Source organism: Cydia fagiglandana, chromosome 2 (genome assembly GCF_963556715.1).
Source record: "Cydia fagiglandana chromosome 2, ilCydFagi1.1, whole genome shotgun sequence".
Lineage (NCBI taxonomy): Eukaryota > Metazoa > Arthropoda > Insecta > Lepidoptera > Tortricidae > Cydia > Cydia fagiglandana.
In genome coordinates, this window is record NC_085933.1 from 21478542 (window position 1) to 21499675 (window position 21134).

At 36.9% G+C, this 21134-nt stretch overlaps 1 protein-coding gene across 1 annotated transcript in view; it reads right to left on the reverse strand.

The window, feature by feature from the left end:
- Positions 1-21134, reverse strand: part of LOC134678683 (protein Wnt-4-like) — a 97871-nt gene that overhangs the window by 3717 nt on the left and 73020 nt on the right. The window contains exons 2-6 of the mRNA XM_063537338.1: positions 7001-7139; positions 5160-5280; positions 4113-4270; positions 2728-2835; positions 1088-1234 (exon numbers count right to left, since the gene is read on the reverse strand). Of these exons, the coding sequence (XP_063393408.1) occupies positions 1088-1234; positions 2728-2835; positions 4113-4270; positions 5160-5280; positions 7001-7139 (673 nt within the window). The remainder of the gene's footprint in view (positions 1-1087; positions 1235-2727; positions 2836-4112; positions 4271-5159; positions 5281-7000; positions 7140-21134) is intronic.

Below are 21134 nucleotides of genomic sequence, written 5' to 3' on the forward strand. Positions count from 1 at the left end.
AAAATCTGTCTTGCTCGCTCTCTCTTACTGCCACTCCTTGATTATGGGGACATTGCTTTTGTGGACCTAAGGGAGGAACTGCTTGACAAGCTAGAGCGCTTGCAAAATGTCTGCATTAGATATATATTTGGGTTGCGTAAGTACGATCGCGTGTCTGCCTTCCGCTCGCAGCTTGGCTGGCTTCCGATACGACGTCGTAGGGATGTGCATGTTCTGTCATTACTCTCTAACGTGTTATTTAATCCCGCATCCCCTACGTATCTATCAGAAAGATTTAGTTTTTTGGCTACTGTTACGGTCACCGTCTGCGATCTAATGCCAATCTGACTCTAGCCATTCCACCGAAAAAGTCGCGTGCGTACTGTAGGTCTTTCACTGCCTACTCAGTTAAGCTGTGGAACGATCTACCAGTGGACGTAAGGAAATCGCAATCTGTTGCCTCACTCAAGGAGAAGTTGAAAAAGTTGTGGTTATTAGACTCCTGATGTAGTTAGAACTGAATACTTTATATGTATATATATATATATTTATATATAGGTTATATGTTTATGTATACATATATGTATATGTGTATTTTATGTAAGTATATGTCTAAGTATATATATGTATAGGTATGTTTATAGTTTATGCGTATTTATACTATTTATTAATATGTACCTAGTACTGTTTTTTTTTTTTCTTTAAGTGCTTATTTGCTCTCGTCGTCCTTTATGTGTATCCAAAATTCTCATAGTGCTATTTGTCCATATTAAATTGTCTTTCACCTGTTAGTATCTGATCCTTTCGCATTTTCTCAAAGGTTAGCTGGAAGAGATCCCTTTTAGGGATAAGTTCGCCTTTGTACATAACATTTTTATTTTTGTTTTGTTTTTGTCCATTTTATGTAAACCTGTTTATGTGCAATAAAGTGACATACATACATACATACAAACCTGCATTAATACGATTTCTATAATAATCCTGAATGTTTAGGTTTTGTCCGACTTTTATTGATTTTTCGCCTGTGTGAGGCGGCGCCAGCAGACCCGCACCGAGCACGACCCCGACATGCCGTGGCACTTGCACACGCGCTGCATGCAGTAAGTACCTTAACATGTGACGCCCCTTCGTATCTCGTGGTGAGCGCGTCGCCGACGGCGCGGAGCTGCGGCAGGCGGCGCCAGCAGACCCGCACCGAGCACGACCCGGACATCCCGTGGCACTTGCACACGCGCTGCATGCGCCCGCGGACCGCCTGGAAACAGTACATTTTTGCTAAGTAACCGTTGGACTTACTGTGTGCCTCATAAGAAGGCTCAAAGTCACCCAAAGGGCAATGGAGAGGGCTATGCTTAGAGTCTCTCTGCGTGATCGCATCACAAATGAGGCCATCCGCAGCAGAACCAAAGTAACCGATTTAGCACTCCGAATCGCTAAACATAAGTGGTAGCACATTGCCCGTAGAACCGATGGCCGTTGGGGCAGAAAGGTTCTCGAGCGGCGACCACGTACCGGAAGGCGCAGCGTGGGTGCAAGGTGAACTGACGACCTGGTAAAGGTTGCGGGATTCCGCTAGATGCGGGTGGCGCAAGACCGGTCATTGTGGTATAGAACCCCAAAAGACAAGCTTAAAATTCTTTGTTTTTTTTTTATGAAATAGGAGGCAAACGAGCAGACGGATCACCTGGCCCCAATTTCACATCGGTGACAGGTGCGACGAATTGTAAAATCACTGTTGCTGACGTCACAGGCATCCATGGGCTACGATTACTACTTACCATAGGGCGGGCCGTATTCCTGTTTGCCACCATCATTGTATTATTTTAAAAAACTTTATTATATCGGAAAAAAACAGATATTTCTCTTGCAAAGTTTCTGACAATTGTCAAAGATTTAGAAGAATTGTAGGTAATTCTTGACAGGTAATGAGTTATATGTCGGAATTTCGTGACAATTGTAGTGTTTCTTGTGACAATTGTCATAAACTTAGCAAGAGAAATATCTGTTTTTTTCCGATATCCGATAAGTTTTTTTTAATAATACAATGATGGTGGCAAACAGGAATACGGCCCGCCCGATGGTAAGCGGTAACCGTAGCCCATGGATGCCTGTGACGTCAGCAACAGTGATTTTACAATTCGTCGCACCTGTCACGTTGGTGAAACAGGGGCCTGGTGGTAAGCGATTACCGCCGCCCATGGACACCCGTAACACCAGAAGAGTTGCAAGCGCGTTGCCGGCCTTTAAGATGGGAGTACGCTCTTTTCTTATCTTTTTTGTTATCTTCATTCTGCTTTAAAGTTCTATTCACCGCTCCAACAAGTAAAGGCTCAATTGATTGTTCAAAAACCGATAGCAAGGTTGCATTTTATTCACATGCGAGACAAAGTAATCCCGTGCAAATTTTAAGTTATTTTCTTATGTTTCTAGAATTGACTTTGATAAATATTTAATAACATTCATTTGGATTTAATTTGATATGATTTTGTTTGATATCTTACAGTTAATGTTTTCTTCGGGTTGCTGTGATGAAAAATTTTTGTTTCACTCAGGAGAAAATTTTGTTTAACCTTCGTGCTTTGAATCCCTCGCAACGCTCAAGATTCCATTTTTCGAACCACTCGCTACGCTCGTTGTACAATTTTGGAATCTTCCGCTTGCTCGGTTATCAATATTAGCATGAGCGGTTAAAGTGCCCCCTTGTAAAACCAATAACTATTATTTCATGGTATTTAAATGATTAAGTACCCGTCTTCCCGCTTCATTGTTATGCAGGTTCATCAGCCCCTCATCAGTGTTCTTGTCTTCCTTGGAGTCCACGAAGTCCCGGCTGTAGATCTCACCATACCTGATGTCCTGAAAATGAGAATGGACAAAAATTAAACAACCGGTTATGGGGCTGTCCATAAATTACGTCATCGATTTTTGAAGATCTCCCCCCCCTAAAATCATCCAAAAATCATGCTTCGAAAGACCCCGTTTCCTCCTACGTCATGCTACCATCATCCGATGTCCAGACCCCCCCCCCCCCCCTAATTTGAAATGGCGTAATTTATGAATAGCCCCTTTGTAAAAAAACACGGAATATTAGGTATACCTTTAAACGAGCGATTTTTTGTATATAATTATGTATATATTTCGGGGATCTCAGAAACGGCTCTAACGATTTCGATTAAATTTACTATAGGGAGGTTTTCGGGAGCGAAAAATCGATGTAGATGTAAAAAAACGCGCATTTTTGAGTTTTTATGTTTTCCGAGCAAAGCTCGGTCTCTGAAATATTAGGTAAGTTTAAATCGCGATAAATTATGATATTGGTCAAAATTTACATAATAGCAAGCTGTAATAATATATTTAATCAATGAAATCAATATTGCGTTTTAGATTCAGTTGGATTAATCTGATAACATTTAATTGATTACTTCCTAGAATTAAATGCAATTCGGACGTGGATTAGATAAGATAAAAGAAAAATGTTATGCCGAGAATAGCATCTGATTTGATTTACACGCGAGATTATTAAATGTCGTTTACATCATTTAATTTTGAATAAAAAAGAACTTCACTACACTGTTTAAAATGCCATCATTTTAAAAAGTCTACTTTGCGGTACTCTTCGAGAGTTAATGTCCTTTTAGCACTTGAAAAAACACTGAAAATGCCCTAAGGAGTTCTCTCGATTTCTCCCTGATCTCATCCTCAGATCCTGAATTTATTACATTGGGACTAACTAGAAAGCATACTACCCTTTCAAGCAAAAGAAAACCGAAATCGTCCAAATAGTCTCCGAGCAATCGGTGAACATACTTACATTAAAATAAAAACAAGATACCGATGAATTAAGAACCTCCTCCTTTTTGAAGTCGATTAAAAAGGAAGAACACCGTACAAATCCATAGACATTCGGAAAATTTGGCTAGGCATCTATCCCTAACAGAACCCATCTAAGTACAACGGCACATCGAGAGGTAGTAGCCTAATAATTTAGACGTGTGAGTTTCTAATCAAATGTCGCTGGTTCCAATCCTGGCTCGTATGCACCAATTAGCCCGTGGGATGGCGTACGCCTGATTTGCTGAACACTGCTTCACAAGACTTTGTAAGCAACAGTACCCAACCTACTCAACGCCTACCTCAGAGCATCCTCCCCACTGCCAGTGCCTTGGAGTACGCTTCCGCACCCTGGAGTCGCAAGAGCACTCGTTGAGCTCGCCCCGTGAGCAAGCGCGCGCCACGGCGTGCGCGAGCGCCGCTGAAGACAGCGCGTGCACGAACGCCGCTTCACGCGATTCTGGAATCAAGTTTCGAATGTTAAGTAAGCAGTTCATTTAAAAAAATCACAGATTTCTACGAAACCATATACTTAGAAGGTAATCACATCGACAGCTATGAAGGTCCTTGGCTTTTTATCATTGGCTTTCTTTCGATCCGTACTGAACCCGACATCCTGACCAGATCCATGTAAATCAGAAAAATCGTGACGAGGCCGATCGGGTACATTACTACTATGTTTAGGTGTCGGTTACAAAATAAGATATTTTCCAATTAAAATTATTATTTGCGAATTTTAGACACTCAATTTTTATTTTCATATATGTACCTATTCTACTATTAGTTTTGGTGAGCTGTTGTCGTCTTCTATGTAATTTTTTTTAAACAACGATTTTGCGTTTTGTATATAACATCGGAACTGTAATGTAAACGCCCTCTTAAATAACTAGCAAGAGTAGGTACACTGATCCAGTAATATAAACACATGTCTTTAAAAATCGGCGTGATGCGATCGACAGGTGAAAATAAACAGCATGTCTTGACTTGTGATTCCTTGAAGTGCCATTCAACTATTTGAAATGCAGTCCACAGAACAAGGTAGACTTGTTATTAGTAAAAAAAAACCTATTCTCGCCTTTCGGCCCAATTCGAACTTTAAGATACGTCAATTAATATATCTAGAAACGATATGGATTAGATGTGTCAGTGTCAAAAGTGACGTTTTTGTTTGAAGTAACGTCACATTTGACACTGACACATCTAATCCATATCGGGCAGGTTCTCGGTATAAAATGTTACTTATGTCATTTATGACCATTGTAATCGTGATGAAAAAGAGGCCTGGAATGTAGATAAGTTAGGATGGTAGAAGTAAGTCATCTCTTGAACAGACTTGAGCGCATACTTACTGTACTTGAGCACCCCTCCGAAGATGTCTGTGGAGTTTTGCACAGTGCTGCAGTTCCACCGGCTGTGTCGGAACTGGTGCTGGCACTCCTCGACCGCTTGCAGAGCGCCCGTTTGCAGCACCTGGAACACGACAGTCAATTCTCATGTTTACATTCAGTACAGTCGCCATGAGATATATCGGAGCGGTCAAGGTGCTCACAAATATCTGAACACGCCTCTATTATCAAGGCGCTAGAGTGCGTGTTCAGATATTGTGAACACCTTGGCCGCTCCGATGTATCTGATGGCGACTGTAGGTACTACCGAACATAAATACAAATTGTATTTACCTATTTCATTTTCAGATAACCATTGATCCAGTTTTGTTAATAAGTATTATCATCTTTCACCTTCGCGTTTTATTTTTGTTTCTTGATTTAGATAACGACTTCAGCAAGTTCAATACCGTTTCTGTTGCAACGTTACACCTGCTCTGTTTACGTCAATAGTTATTTAATGAAATGCGTGACGAATTAAACGTTCTAAGCGCGACGGGATTGACAGTGACATTGCCCTTCTCAATACAGCAACAGTACTTTACAGCTACCAGCAGATTGTCATTGTCACTGGCAAGCGTGTGCGTAACTTACTTTGTATGCATCTAACTCGTACTCGCCTATTAGTACGAGCGAGACGTATAGAAAGTAAGCTACGCAGACCAGATGTTAGCGAATATCTCAGTTTGACACTGCTAGGGCAGTCGTGGTAAGGCTACTTAATTGTGGTCACTGACCAAATGTAACCTTTAACTTGCTGGGTTTGAATCTGTCTCTCTTTATGGCCCTAAGGGCATAAGATAAATACTAACTTTAAATAAAAGAAGATCGTCTATTGGTACTTTTTTCTCATTTATGGTGTAATAATATGGTAATGACGTAGCTAGCAGTACTTATGAACGTCGGACTGATTCCTCACGGCAGTCACGGCCAAGTTAGGCTAGGGCCCAAAATTACTTAAAAGTAATAGGTAAACTCCAATGGTATTTTAACCGAACAAGATATTGTAATAAAACCAACTTACTTTTCCTCGTAAGTTTATGAGCCGTATTCAATAAAACAATTCTACCGAGGAATTCTAGAAACGAGCTTTGCTTGTTCAATAAAGATGTTACCTATTTTACGTCCGTGAGCATCCTATAACGTTAATATGCTATAAACGGAATTATCGTATCATTAACGTTAATTGCCTCCATAATATTGTGGAGTGGAACACTTCACGATTCTCCGGTTTATGGAATAATCGATGAAGTTCACGATTGACACGAGACATTCATTACATATATCATGTGTAGGTATTTCTGTACAGTACATGTTTTATAAAAGGCTTCATTTAAACTTTTTGGACGCCAATTACCGATATATGCGCACGGTAGGTTCAACGCCAATGACCGATTAATCGGTCAGTAAGCAGAGTTGTTTCTGCCGCTCGCCCAAATAGTCTAGCCTCTGACAGTTCTCTTTGTGCAACGTGACCGCCTCCAGAGACGTGTTTCCTTGGACGGGGCTGGGCGCAACTATTAAATGTTTCTTATGCCCTTTATGACAATTGTAATCGTGGTGAAAAAGAGACCTCGAAGGTAGACTAAAGTGAGTCATGTCTTGAACAGACTTGGGCGTATAATACTTACTGTACTTGAGGACCCCTCCAAAGATGTCGGTGGAGTTTTGCACAGTGCTACAGTTTCACCGGCTGTATCAGAACTGGTGCTGACAGTTCTCGACCTATGTTATCCTATGGTATCCTATGTTAAAACTCAGATATGTATGCGAGCATGATTTAATCAAAACTTGTGTTGTCTTACCTGGACCATTTTATCGGACAGTAAGCAGAGTTGTTTCTGCCGCTCGCCCAGATAGTCTAGCCTCTGACAGTTCTCTTTGTGCAACGTGACCGCCTCGATAGACGTATTCCCTAGGACGGGACTGGGCGCAGCTAAGTTCCTGTAAGAACAAAACGAATAGACATTAATTTTATGGGAACTATTTTACATGAACGATACAAGGCTGGATTTACAAGCAAATTACATAAACCCTGAGTTTTCCAATAGTGGCATGCTTGTAAAATCGTCGGATTGAATTGGACACGCACGAAGGTTTACGCAAAAACGGCAAAAAAAATCACGTTTGCACCTACTTAAATATTTATTTTATTTTGTTTTTATAGCGGCAACAGAAATACATCTGTGAAAATTTCAACTGTCTTGCTATCACGGTTCATGAGTTACAGCCTGGTGACAGACGGACCACCAGCGGAGTCTTAGTAATAGGGTCCCGTTTATACCCTTTGGGTACGGAGCCCTAAAAATATAATAGGGATAATGGAAGAAATATATTCGGCTGTTAAGGAATCAGGTGACGTCACGTTTCAATCTCGAACGCAACGTAAAATCTCAACTTTATGTCTCAGGCGTCTCAGCGCTGGACACTGTTCCACCTTCAATCTTAATTTCAATATTAAAATATATAATTTGGAGTTGAAACTCTAGGTCCATGGGGTCCCAGCGCGCTTAAGTTGTTCGCAGAAATCGCGAAGCGTCTGGTTGACGTAACTGGTGACCGAAGAGCTGGCGGCTACCTCGCTCAACGTATCAGTATTGCGATACAGCGGGGAAATGCCGCCAGCATCCTTGGTACAATGCCTCAGGGGCCTATTTTAGATATAAGCTAGTTATTAATTTCGTTTAATTGTACCACTGTATATATATTGTATGTAAATAAATGATTTATATTTTATTTCAATATCGGTAACAAAAGAGATGTCAATGCCAACTATGTATTGTATTGTGGCTGTGTTAATAGTTATTTGTTTTACAAGGGGGCAAAGTTGTTGTTTAATCGCTCGTGCTAATATTGATACCCGAGCAAGCGAAAGATCCCAAAATTGAACCACGAGCGTAGCGAGTGGTTCGAAAAATGGAATCATGAGCGTTGCGACGGTTTCAAAGCACGAGGGTTAAACAAAATTTGCCCCGAGTGAAACACAAAATTTTTCACCACACCAACCCGAAGCAAATTTTAAATGTAAATTATCAAACAAAATCAAACCAAATCAAATACAAATGATTGTTATTAAATATTTATCATCCAAAATCATCATTTAAAAGTCAATTCTACCAGCAAACATAAGAAAACAACTCAAAATTTGCATTTGATTACTTTGCCTCACATGGGAATAAAATGCAACTTTGCTATCAGTTGTGGTGAAAATAATATTATTTTCTCAAACATGCAATGAAATATTGATGTTATGTTCCTTATAATAGGCTGCGAAGTATGACGTTTCAGGTGCGGCTAGGACAAAAGGTCGTTAACCCTTAAAACGTTTATGTCACTTTTTTAGTACAGGTACTAAATGTGGCGCCAAGTTTAAACACTAAGTGCAGGCTAGATAAGGAAGTATGTTAAAGAAAGTGCGAAAATTGTACTTTTTTTTCTAGTTTAAGACAATATCATAAAAAAATTGGTTTATGCGCAGGCGGCAGTTGAAATTTGAGATTCGCTGAATTTGCGACGGAGTGTGTTCCTGAAGTCATAGAATATAAAGTAAATAACCAAAGTGTTTTCTTTGTGTTGATATTATTACTAGATGAGTTAGACATTGTTATTTTATATAAAGCTCATTAAATCATAGATTAATTCTAAGTCAAAAATTGCGAAATAAATCTTGTCCCAATTTTGTGACATTGTCGATAGTACTGGTAACAAGGTACCATTTAGCACGTCCTAAAAGACGGACATTGCCGACTTGTGCAGAGACAAGATTGTGACAGAAAACGGACATTGCCATACTTAGGGTATATACTTTATTTTCATTTATCGTCATTTTATAGGCTATTGTTGCGTTGGGGTTATGTTATACATAAGTATATGTATACATTTTTATATTTAGTTTTAGATGGTTTCACCACCTGACTCAGAAGAGTGAGATAGCAAAAAAGACGACGATGACAAAATTTAACTAGATACAGATTGTACACCTTTCTTGTCCCAATCTGACCCTTTTTCAGCCAGGTCACTTTCTACGAAGATGTCAAATATGATGGACAAATATATATTCATTTACGAACACGCGTGCTTTTATTCTTATTGTCATGCTATTAAAGTTTAGTGTGCCTCATTGTTAATGGCACTATCTGTATTTAAATATAATTTCAAAGTTTAACGTAGTCCTTGTGGGAAAAAAGTTGTTCATAATACTCGACCTGATGACCTAAACACGACCTGTCCTCTAGTACTCTATCTACAAAACTTAATTCCTCGCCATTAAATACATAACTCGCTTTAGTATCCAAATGATTGGCACATCTTGAAATGTCCTACGGTTAAAACCTATTTCAAGTCGATGATGAAGATGCTACTATTTCTGCGGGCTGTAAAATGTAATCTCTACAAAATTCAGGAGAGTAAATAGCTGATTTCTTATAGTCTTTCATATGTCGGGCAGACGAAGCAAAGCATTTCTACTCGGGTACAAGAATATATTATTATAGTTGATGTCAAGAACCGGCAACTAAAGGCTGCGGTCTGGAAGCATGACATTGATAAGACTCTGGTTCTCGCCAAGGAGGAGCCATATGTTCCCAGAATGTTGCCAGAGGCCATTGGACTGAAAAATATCTCAACTTTTACAGGAACTACAGCTAGAGAATAGCTGTAGCCACCACCAGCTAAGGTTTCAGATAGTCCGGGTAATAAGAAAACAAGCAAGACATAGAACTGTGAGACCATAGTGATAAATGGTGTGGTCATTTAAGTAAAGTCATATTACTTACAATAATTGCAATGTGTAACTAGCTTTATGAGCCTATTTTGCATGTATACGTAGCCTTAAAAAGCTTTTTTGTTTAATATATCTATGCGTGGGTCGTTTTACACATCAACACTAGAAGTAAATATAGTATTATTATGTTTCTCATAAGCTTTTTCTTCTTAATAATCTAATTAAACATTTTTTCCAAACATTCACTAGTGTGTTATTGAAATAAATTTAAATTTTCTTGCCCTGTAATTCTTTAATAATTTTTATTTTCTTAAACTGTATTATGGCATTGTCCGTTTTTTAGGACAACCTTGGGAGCAATCAATCTATAAGGTTCGTGGCAATGTCCGTTTTAACGGACGTCCTAAAAACCCTACTTTCAGAATGAATTAAAAATTTTTTTTCTTAAATATAGTACTTTTTTACTCATTACTATCCCCAAAAACATTCCACGAGATAGGTGGATACATTATTTCATGTCTTGCCATGTTAAGGGTTAATGGAATTTCATACACATCTTGCAGGCCTAGGCCGGCAAAGTCCTCTTTTTTAATTTTCATTTCACAGATATTTGTGACACAGCATCGTGGCATTCATCCATTAAAAAAAACTAGAGGCAGTATTTGCTTTATGGTTCGTAATGACACTCTGCCACTACGCCTATAAAAAAAAAAAACAAAAAACAATGTTTGCTATAATTTGCAGTTTTATTTGTATAAAATCAACATGAACTTAATAAATAATACATTCTATAATTTTATAATTTTAAATTATAAATTTAACTACACAAATAAAAATATTTAAAATATTTCATCTAAACGTTAGCGGTAAAAAGGTCTACTCAAACACGCGTAGTTATATTTTTTAAATTGTTATGGAGGTAAAGTTGAAAAATATTCATTCTGTTTTATTGGATTTATGGTGCGTTGTTGATTTTTTGACTTTAATATGAGTTTATTTTGAGTTCCGACGAAATAATGAAATCAATATTAATTGTAATCGTAGGTGTTGGAATTGGCAGCGTAAGCAGAATTGATTTTAAATAACTTGCTGCCTCTGCTGCCAAGTCAAAGACGAAGTATGTATATGGTTGCTTATGGCAATTTTATTATTTGAGAAACTAAGAAAAATGGCTTACAGTTTATTAGAAACAGTTTTGTGGCATATTTTAAATGAATGTAACTGCAAATTCGTCAACACTGTGGAAATTATACTTATTTACTCCATGCATAAAGCAACGATGTATGTGAAACATGATATCAACATGAAAGACTATGTAAACTTATGTGACGAAAACGACAGTCAGACGGATACAAGGCGAAAAAATCAAAGATACATGAAAACGTACGGGTAGTAAAAATACACGACTCGTGTAAAACATACGCGTGATAATGATATAGGTACGTGTTGGTTATATTTTGGGTGTAGTTTACTTTTAGTTTTTCCTATAAATAAAACTTGGGTTTCGTGGATTTTTTATTTTATTTATTTCATTGCATGTTTGAGAAAAGCACTATACATACCTCGGCGGGAAATGGGGTTGCCCGCGCTCAGACCTATCCGGCCTCGCTTCGCTCGGCCGTCTATATGTCTTCGGCCGGCAACCCCTTTCGTCCCGGCCTCTGTAGTAATGTACTATTATACCATAGTAGGTAGGTAGTAGGCAGTACACACTCGTACTAAGTACGGCGAAAAACTTGCTTGTAATTATTAGGCACTAATTAGTACCATAGTGCTTAAAGAAAAAAAATTAATTATATCCAAATTATTCGCGTATTAGTACGAGTGTGAAGTGTGAACTAGGATAATAATATTAATAATGTTTCAGATATTTTTATTAGGTATACTTGAATGAATAAACAATTAAGTAAGTAGGTACATACCTATATGAAAAGTAATCATTTTTTGAATGATAACATCTTGACCTAACATTGGCATCATATATGAAAACGTAACATCAAAAGATACCTAGTTCCATTTTAAATCATGAAAGCAATAATTAGGCCTCCTTTTTTTAAACAAAGTGTTGAGTGTTAAGTAATGGCCCATATTAAAATCGGGCGGAAGTCAAGAAACGGCGGCAAAAGGAAATGGATTGATGTAGCCAACACTATTAGTCAGTGTTGCCAACTGAATGGTGGCGAAACACGCGACGGTCTTAATGGTATAATGTGACCAGAGAATTTAACTTTTGCAATTTTACACCAAAATCATTAAAATAATTTGATAATTAAACTGTTGAAAAAGAAAAGGATAGAGTTAGACCGAGAAAAGTCTGAAGAATTAGACCGAGTGTAATTTATACGTCATAATTTCATAGAAGTTTGACGTTTAAAATAACACTTGCACTGCATGTGCTATCAAAACTTAGGTATCTTGATCTAACTCTAAACATAAAAAAAAAATACATTTGTTTAGTTACCTATTGTAATAGTCCATTAAACTGCATCACTATCACAACCCTAAACAAACATCTATAACTTAATACATTTTAATTACATTTTTGAGGACTAATTAATTGTCAAGCAATGGCCCCTAGCCTATTTATTCTCAATAAATCATCATACGTCATCAAGCCACTCCAGCCTCCACCCCATCACAACATGGATGACATAAGCAGGATTCCCTTCCCCATTCAAACAAGTTGAATGCGCTTGCTGCACGTGCAACACTCAAGGTCCTACCCCACATCCTCTCATGCTTGCAATTAAAACGAAAAACAGAGCAGAAACACAATATAAAACAACCACAAGCGCGAGCGGGACGACACGTCTCATTTACCCAAGCACTTTTTATTTCCACTCGGAGGTCGTCGGCCAATCAACGGTCTCAGCCGAGCCCGCTTCGCATTGGCCGGTTTGAATAGAGAACATTTTTTCAAAAATGGAACAAAAGGGGGTAGGTAATAGCGAGTTTTGTTTCCTTCGAGTGCTATTTGAGTGGCAGCTCTCAGGCCGCGCGGACGACTCGCTAATAACCTTACTCCTTAGTAGATTCATTGTTTTGAGCGCTCTCAGGTTAAGCCTGCTTTTCTATTATGTTTAACGTTGTTATTTATTACTCGTTCCCTTGTTTTTGAGAGGAAAATACAGGGCAGATTAGCGTTGTTTACTTCGCTGTAGCAATCATCCTACCCTTGCAAAGTCTCACTAGAAATTGAGTGAAGGGTTTGTTTAAAAGTAGGATATTCTCAGTTGTTAAGCAACATTGTGCTTTATAACAACGAAGGTAAGTTTGGTTTTAGGTTACATGATATACGTAGCATCATCAACAACAATGCAGGTTTGTTTATGACCAATTAAAACCTCTGCTATTTAAAACAAATAGCTTTTTGTTGGTCCCTAGATATATAGCTACAATAAATTAACTATTTACATAGTAACAGCGGTAAATATATGTAGAAACAACAATTAAAGGCCCACATATATAACCTATAAAATGTGCCAATTACATCTAACGTAAACTGAGAACTGTATATTCAATGAACTTGGCTTGACACGCTGCCGCGTGTCTAGATTAACCTAAAGTCGTATGTGTAGAATTGATTACTTAACTGTCTTTGCTCGTAATCGACTCGGCTTTGAGCTTTGAACTTCGTGGAAACGCTCTTTATTAGCAGTGGAACAAATGGCTTTGAGATCTTAGAGTTTCTTAGAACATTCACAGAAATAGAGGGCATAATACAATGTAACCTTAAATGTTGTGTTGTTTCTATGAAGTGCTCCTAAATTGTCTCGTACAGATAACTACTGTGTCGGTTTTAAGACACCCTGCAGATATCTAATAATACAGTAGTAATATACATACCCCATAACTGGCAATTAGGCTAATTTCATAAAAATGCATGAAAATGTTTTATAAGTATAACCTATATAGTGTTAAATTATTTTAAACTCTGCAAAATCTTAAGGAGGTGGACAAATAGTAATTTCAACAAAGGGTTGCAAAGTGGTATATTCCTCTGTGTCCTAGTCTCATCACCATGGGAAATGAAACATAAGTATGGAAAAATATTGTCCTACTAGGAAATTGTTCTAATTTTTACTTACAGATTCAGATTCAGATTCAGATTCAGATGTTTTATTGGTAAAAGGCAATCATTTTACAAGTCAATAAATATAAATGTACAATATCTAACTGTTATTTACATTTCAGGTATTTACTGATAAATTATTATTACATATTGATATTAATAATATATATTTACATAAATTTTTGCATTTAATTGTCTCATTTCAAACATTGACAGAGAGAATCATATTATCTTTGTCTTACACTAGTACTAGCACCCAAAAGAAAAGGATGAGTATAGTTTTTTTGTTCTTATTTACTGACAAATTTTACCTATATATTTACGTAGGGTCAATAGGTATGCGACGCCGCAAAGGTGCTGACACACGTCACGTCCTACACTAAACATTTTGCCCTCTCCCATTTTACAAACTTTTATTTAACTTGCAATGTATCAAACATACTAACTATGTTGTACGGGTCAAATCTTGCAAGTTAAATTTGACCCACTTCCCGGTGTCCGATGAAGCTGAAAATTTGCATGCATATGTTAGCTGATCTGATGATGGAGACAGGAGTTGACTCTGTGACAAAACAACGCAACCTAATTGTGTTTGGGGTTTTTAGAATAGTCTCGATGAGTATTAGTTGCGTATGTAAAGAAAAGTAAAGTCAGCGATAGAAGCTTGTACCAAAAATGAAATTTTTGCCAAAAACTTATTCTTTCAGCCGAATAACCACTCTCACGCGTATTCGGGAAACGAGATAATCACAAGATCTAGAGACGATATAGAGATCAACTAGATTTATATTAGATATCGACTATATGTGACTTGGATATCTAAGTCATAACTTGTCGAAATCGTTCAAGAGGACCTCCAGAATCGCGGAAACGTCAAATTTGACATATCTATCTTACAAATATCTTTAAATTATCCATATCGTAACTTGTTGAGGTCTAGTAGAGATCTAATTCATTTTCCGAATCGAGCCGTCTGTCTGTTTATTGACTGAAAACCGTCACCCGCATAATCACTAGTACTACCTACGTATTAATGACGTGTTTAAGTCGTGTTATAATATTGTCAGTAGATACAAACAAGATGTCACAGTTTTGGGTAATTAGCCTAAATACTGTTATCACGAGAGTGTCAACAGGAATGCAAACTGTTGACATTGGCGTCCGGTGTCGAAACTGCCGCGGTGCCACGCACCTCTGCCATCTCCGTAGAATCCATGGAAAACGAAACGCGTAATATTGACCGCGTCATAAGTTAATTTGGAAAATTATTAGCGTATTCTCGTGCATTAAATGCTAACGGCTCGATTGGGGAAATAAATAATAGATGCACTATATATGAAATAGTAAAGATATGTGACGTTCCATGACGGCTGGCGCTTACGTCGCATAGCGCCGCAATAATATTGGAGCGACGTTAATAATCGTAAGCGCCAACCGCCATAAGGTACCTTTATCCGTGGGATGTCACATATATTTACTATATCGTATCTATAATCTTGTTTTCCAATGTTAGGTAGGTACTTATGATTGTTATACGTGGTGGAGCAGAGTGGATTTCATAATTTAGAAAATAATGATATTAAACTACATGAATATTAGTATCAATGCATGATGCATCGCACAGTTATCATATACTAGTATGTTTATTGTACCACTACAGTGGACCCTGAATTAAATATTTCATGTAATTATGAATTACACATTGCAGTGCCTGAGTGATTTAATTCACTGCGTTGACGTATCATTAACATTATAGCAAATAACTTACTAACATTATAGCAAATACAGTGGAACCTGGATAATTGCAATCTCAAGGGACCGACCAGTTTTTGTCAATTAACCAGGTTTTTCATTTAAGCAGGTCGTGTCAATTAACGAGGTTCAAAAAATCGTTGTGTCAATTATAGAGGTTTTCATTAATAGAGGTTGCGTTTTGACAAATTTCTTTTATGGAGGTGCAAATAACCATTTAGAGTAGACTTACATGCTTACGTTCTGGGTTTCTGGTCTATATATTGCTTCTGTCTATACTTGCACTTTTACACTACATTAATTACCACTTTATTTTCTTTAGTTTTTTTATGGGTTAAAAAAATTCCCTTGAATTGTAGAAGAAACTTTTATTAGAATGTAAAAAGCATACTTTGTTTTTATTTGATCAAAACTATTTTACCTAACTACAGGCTGTTTATAGATACCCAATAAATAAATTGAATTCTAATATAGATATGAATAAAATGATCATTGCTATTAAAATATTGTTTCTGTTGCCTACAACTACATTATTTCAATTACAGAGGTAATAAGTAAGACTCGTTTCAATAATAGAGGTAAAAACAAGAGAAAGAATAACGGATTTTTTAGCATAGTGTCAATTATAGAGGTCTTAAGTTGCGATGTGGTCAATTACAGAGGCAAAATTACGAAAAGCACAAAAATCTAGATTGCAATTATAGAGGTTCCAAAATTTCAATTATAGAGGCCTTTTGGTCTCAAAGGACCGGGACCGGACTTTTGGTTGCAATTATTGAGGTTTTCCATTTATACAGGTGCCAATTAACCAGGTTTCACTGTACTTAGAAATACATATATTTACAAATTAACATGTGAGTCGGTTTATTTAAAGCATTTAAAACACGAGGCATTTATTGCATTCTTCCAGCGTAAGGCATCAAGCTAGAAAAATAAACATACTCTTATTATAACGGCATTCGTGCCAGGAAACTGGCAAAAATAATTGCTTCAGAAGCAATTGAAAAGTTATGCTATGTTGTACGTTTTTTCCAACAAGCAACAATCATAGGTACACATACCTAATAAATCGAACAAAATGTTATAAATGACTCACGCTTCGCAAAACTTTTCCAAACCCATTTTCAAACCCACAACAACCACTTCCAACCACTAAACGACATAAGTGAACGCTGCGTCTAAGTCAGATACCCCGTTTATTCAAGAAATATAGTCTAGAGTCAGTGTTGCCAACTCGGATTTTGAAAAAATGCTAGACTAATGTCTAGATTATGCCAAAATTATGCCAAAGATTTTTGAAACACCTATGCTAAAAAAATGCTAAAATGTCACTTGAAATTAGACACTTAAAACACATACTTTTTTCAAATTTACCGGCTTTTCTACTGACAAGATCTGCTTGACCAACTTTATATAGTCCGTTGACGTCCATCCGTCCACAAAAGTCAAAATTCATATGAAATATGAACCACATAAGGCGATGGCGCATATTGTTGCTGCCAAGTTGGTGCAAACTTGGCTTAGACTAAATTATGCTAAAAAATATGCCAGATGCTAAATGGAAAATTTTCATGCCAAAGGGAGTGAAAATATGCCAGATCTGGCATCATTTATGCCAAGTTGGCAACACTGCTAGAGTAGTCAGACCTATAATTGCTTTCGAAACACCGTCAAATATTAGCTCCATTTTGTGATTCACAGGTGCCCCTCGAGGCAGTTTATGGCTAATGAAACTTACAATACCTATTTACGGGCTATTGACAGGCGTGGCTCACTCCGCGATTTCGTCGCTTTGCTACAGGTAGCTAAAAGTACATCCGTTCCACCCCAATTTTGGGGTTTGCCATAAGCCGCGCGTGGCGCTGTCGCCACCTAGCGGCCATATCTGTGCTGATCGTGACAGACGCGTTTTGTTCGAGAGTGAGTCTACTATACCTAGTACTATTATTTATTCTGTGCTATTGAAGAGTAGGTAACGTCGCATGCCAGAATAGACTTCAATGTGTTTTTTCCGCAAACATGACTATGTCATTTTCATTTGCGATATAAAGTAAATAAAGATATGCATTGAGAACTTTTCGATAAGTAGATAAAGCCAAGTGCAATTATAAATAATATTGCAAGTTGAGTTATTTTGAAAGAAAAAGAACCAAAGTGCTCATAGCCAGTAATAAGGCGACTAGAATCCTTAGCGACCTTGACTATAGATTTAGATTTGTTTATTTCATAATATTAAATTGCATATAAATTAACCCTTTACCAGGCTAAGGGATATATATTTCCCACATACGGCACTTCAAACATGTGTTCTATTTTCGATCAATAAGACTGACATTCGATTGTCATTTTTGAACTGTCAGCCTGGTAAAGGGTTAAACAAATACATAAATTAAACATGTAACCGGCGAAGGTACGCAAACATAAAATTCTAAAAGTGAAATAAATGTTTTAAAACTTTCAAATCTAACAAAAATAAATCATTTAAGATAAATCAATAGGTAACCGAAGTTTTTCCGAGGAAGCAGTGGTAACAGGTATAGGTACCTATTACGAGTATAATGTATAGGAGAGCCTACACTTATAGGTAACGAATTTGTAATTCGTGTATGAGTGTCATATTGTTTCTGATTGGTATATAAATTGTCGATGAAAAATGCTGTAATATAAGCTATCGTCTGATTACAATTTTGCGAGCAAATTTTACTACCCATCGATGCTATTAAACGTGAAAGTGAAAACTGTCGTTACGTACTAAATCTTTATTATCGCCGTTCGATATTGTCTTTTATGAAACAATAAAGTAAGTACGGCGAACATTTCACTCGCCATTTTATCCTTCAATAAACTGTTTATTGACGCAAATCTTTATTGACAGTTTAACTGGTCGCTCACTATAATGACATAGTAAAATCGTCGTTTTGAGTTATCTATATACCTATCTTTATCATATTAAGACGTTAAATGAAATACAGACATGCTGCCGTATTCGAACTTCAAGATATTCACAAGATACGACACGTACTAGATCCATTCTAGATGCGTTACAGTTTAGATATCAACTAGTTCTCTTTTGCAGCGCAATTCGGGCAACCAATGTCACTTTTACGTTAGATAGAGAAAGATAGATATCTATTAGATGTGAATTAGATCTCTAAGTCATATCCTGTGGAAATCGTTCAAGGGTATCTCCAGAATCGCTCAAATGTCAAATTTGACAGGTTAGATCTTAAACATATCGTTATCGTATCTTGGTGATGTCTAAGAGATGTCTAATAGATGTCTTTTTCATAATCCGAATTGTAAACGATGAGTTCACAATCATGTCTGAATTGTCCAACCTTGAATATGTGAAAAATTACAAGTAGGTAGGTAAGTTGACAAGCAGCACATATTATTTGGGATGTGAGAATAACAGTCAGTCAAATAATCCAGCTTTAATAAAATAACTCAATAACCAAACATTAAGTAAGTATATTTAAAACTATTTACTAAGAAACTAAATCGGGTACATTGTGCGTGTGCGAAAATTAATAACTAGAACACCTTAATAACAAAACTTCCGTGAGACTCGCCGAACGTTCCGGCGTATCATTTTCTATGGAAAGCATCACGTGATCGCCTGTCATGTCATAGAAAAGTAAGCGCCGGAAGCTTCGGCCCGGACACGGGACGGTCTAACGTGAGTCATCCTTTAAAATACGTGAGTGACCCGTTTTAAAATATTTAACATAACACCTTTCGTCGACAGAAACCTAGTGTTGACTTGCTGTTTCGCCATTATTCTCATAATTCAAACTAATAATCTTATTTTAACAGTACTTACATAAATGTAATAACATTAGCGCGTATTTATCGCACGCAGAATTCCCAGTTTCAGTGCATGTGTCGCTTTATTTATCGCACCACAGTAAACAGCTATAATATAGTTTTGAGCTTGCGGCCTCACTTATGAGGTTAACTACCATCGTTGTCGTGACTATAATGTTAAGGCTGTTGATTAAAAATATTATTCCACAGTCAGTACTTAATTAAGATATTAAAATTTAAGAACTTGAACTAATTAATAGCACTTATTGACTAGCACGTTATTATTTCACGGATAAGCTAAGTAATATTTTTGTATTAATTAAACTCTGTATGCCAATAAAAAATTAATGATATATTTAATAATATTTTATATAAGTATTTTTAAAACAAAGAATCCACACAAGGTGACACAAGATTAATAGGTACATTAAAATTAACTGCATGTCTATTGTCACTAAAGACTTTTTAAACATCTGTTTTTATTAGTGTGATTTCATCGTCTTCATTTTAGTACATTATCTTTGTTGTAGTTAACGCGTAGTTTACCTACAATACATGTTGGATCGTATAGGTATAAATACAATGTAACTATCCCGTTGTCATTACGGAAACGAACTGTGAAATACATTCTACAACCCGTGATTATTATTAATGATATAAAACTATGATCAATAACCAAAATAACCAGTTTTCTTGCGGAAACATCAATTTTATAGACAACTTATCTTCGAAATGTTATGATTAAGAGATATATTGAGCATGTAATTATATGTGTCGATTTTGTAGAGAAAGCTACATGAGTACAAAATTTAAATAAGTAATCAACGCGGATTTTAATTACTACTTTTACGACTACTTTAATGCATTTCCGCGATTATAGGTATATAGTAATTAACTAAGATTGGCTGACTGGTTTTTTGTCACACTTATTGTAATCTTGAAACATGTCTAAGTTATGCATGGTAACTCTTTCATACAGATACAAAATTTAGTGCAGCATATAAACGATTTTTAATTGAAACACTTGAATTAATGCATTAATGCTCGCAAAGTTTCAATACAACCTCGTCAAGCATGTCTCTTGATAAATCACTACAAGCTAGGGCTGATTTAGACGATGTGAGAACTCGCATGCGAGTTTCATACCATTGCGGGTTTTGACTGGTCGGTTGAATTGGACGTAATCAACAGTCCGCAATGTAACTAAAATCGCATGAAAGTTCGCGCGCCGTCTAAATCAGCCCTTAGCCACAAAGACCATAGACTTATATCGACCGGGATATGGACCGTGATTATCTTTTGTATTGATTCCATATCCCGGTCGATATAAGCGTAGTGAAACTATTCGTGAATCATTCAAAACTGTTATCACAAAGACCATATTTATATTCGTGTTTAGTAGGAAAATTATCCACTAAAATAAAAGAGCAACCTCAAAAGCCTCATTTTCCTTACAAGACATTTCTATCACAGGATTTAGGTATTAAAGCGGCTACTAATGGACTCGTCCGTCCAATTTTGTTCCAACCATCTGCATCTTGGGGATTAACTTGCTCTTTGTTTGCGCTTTGATATTTCTATTTTA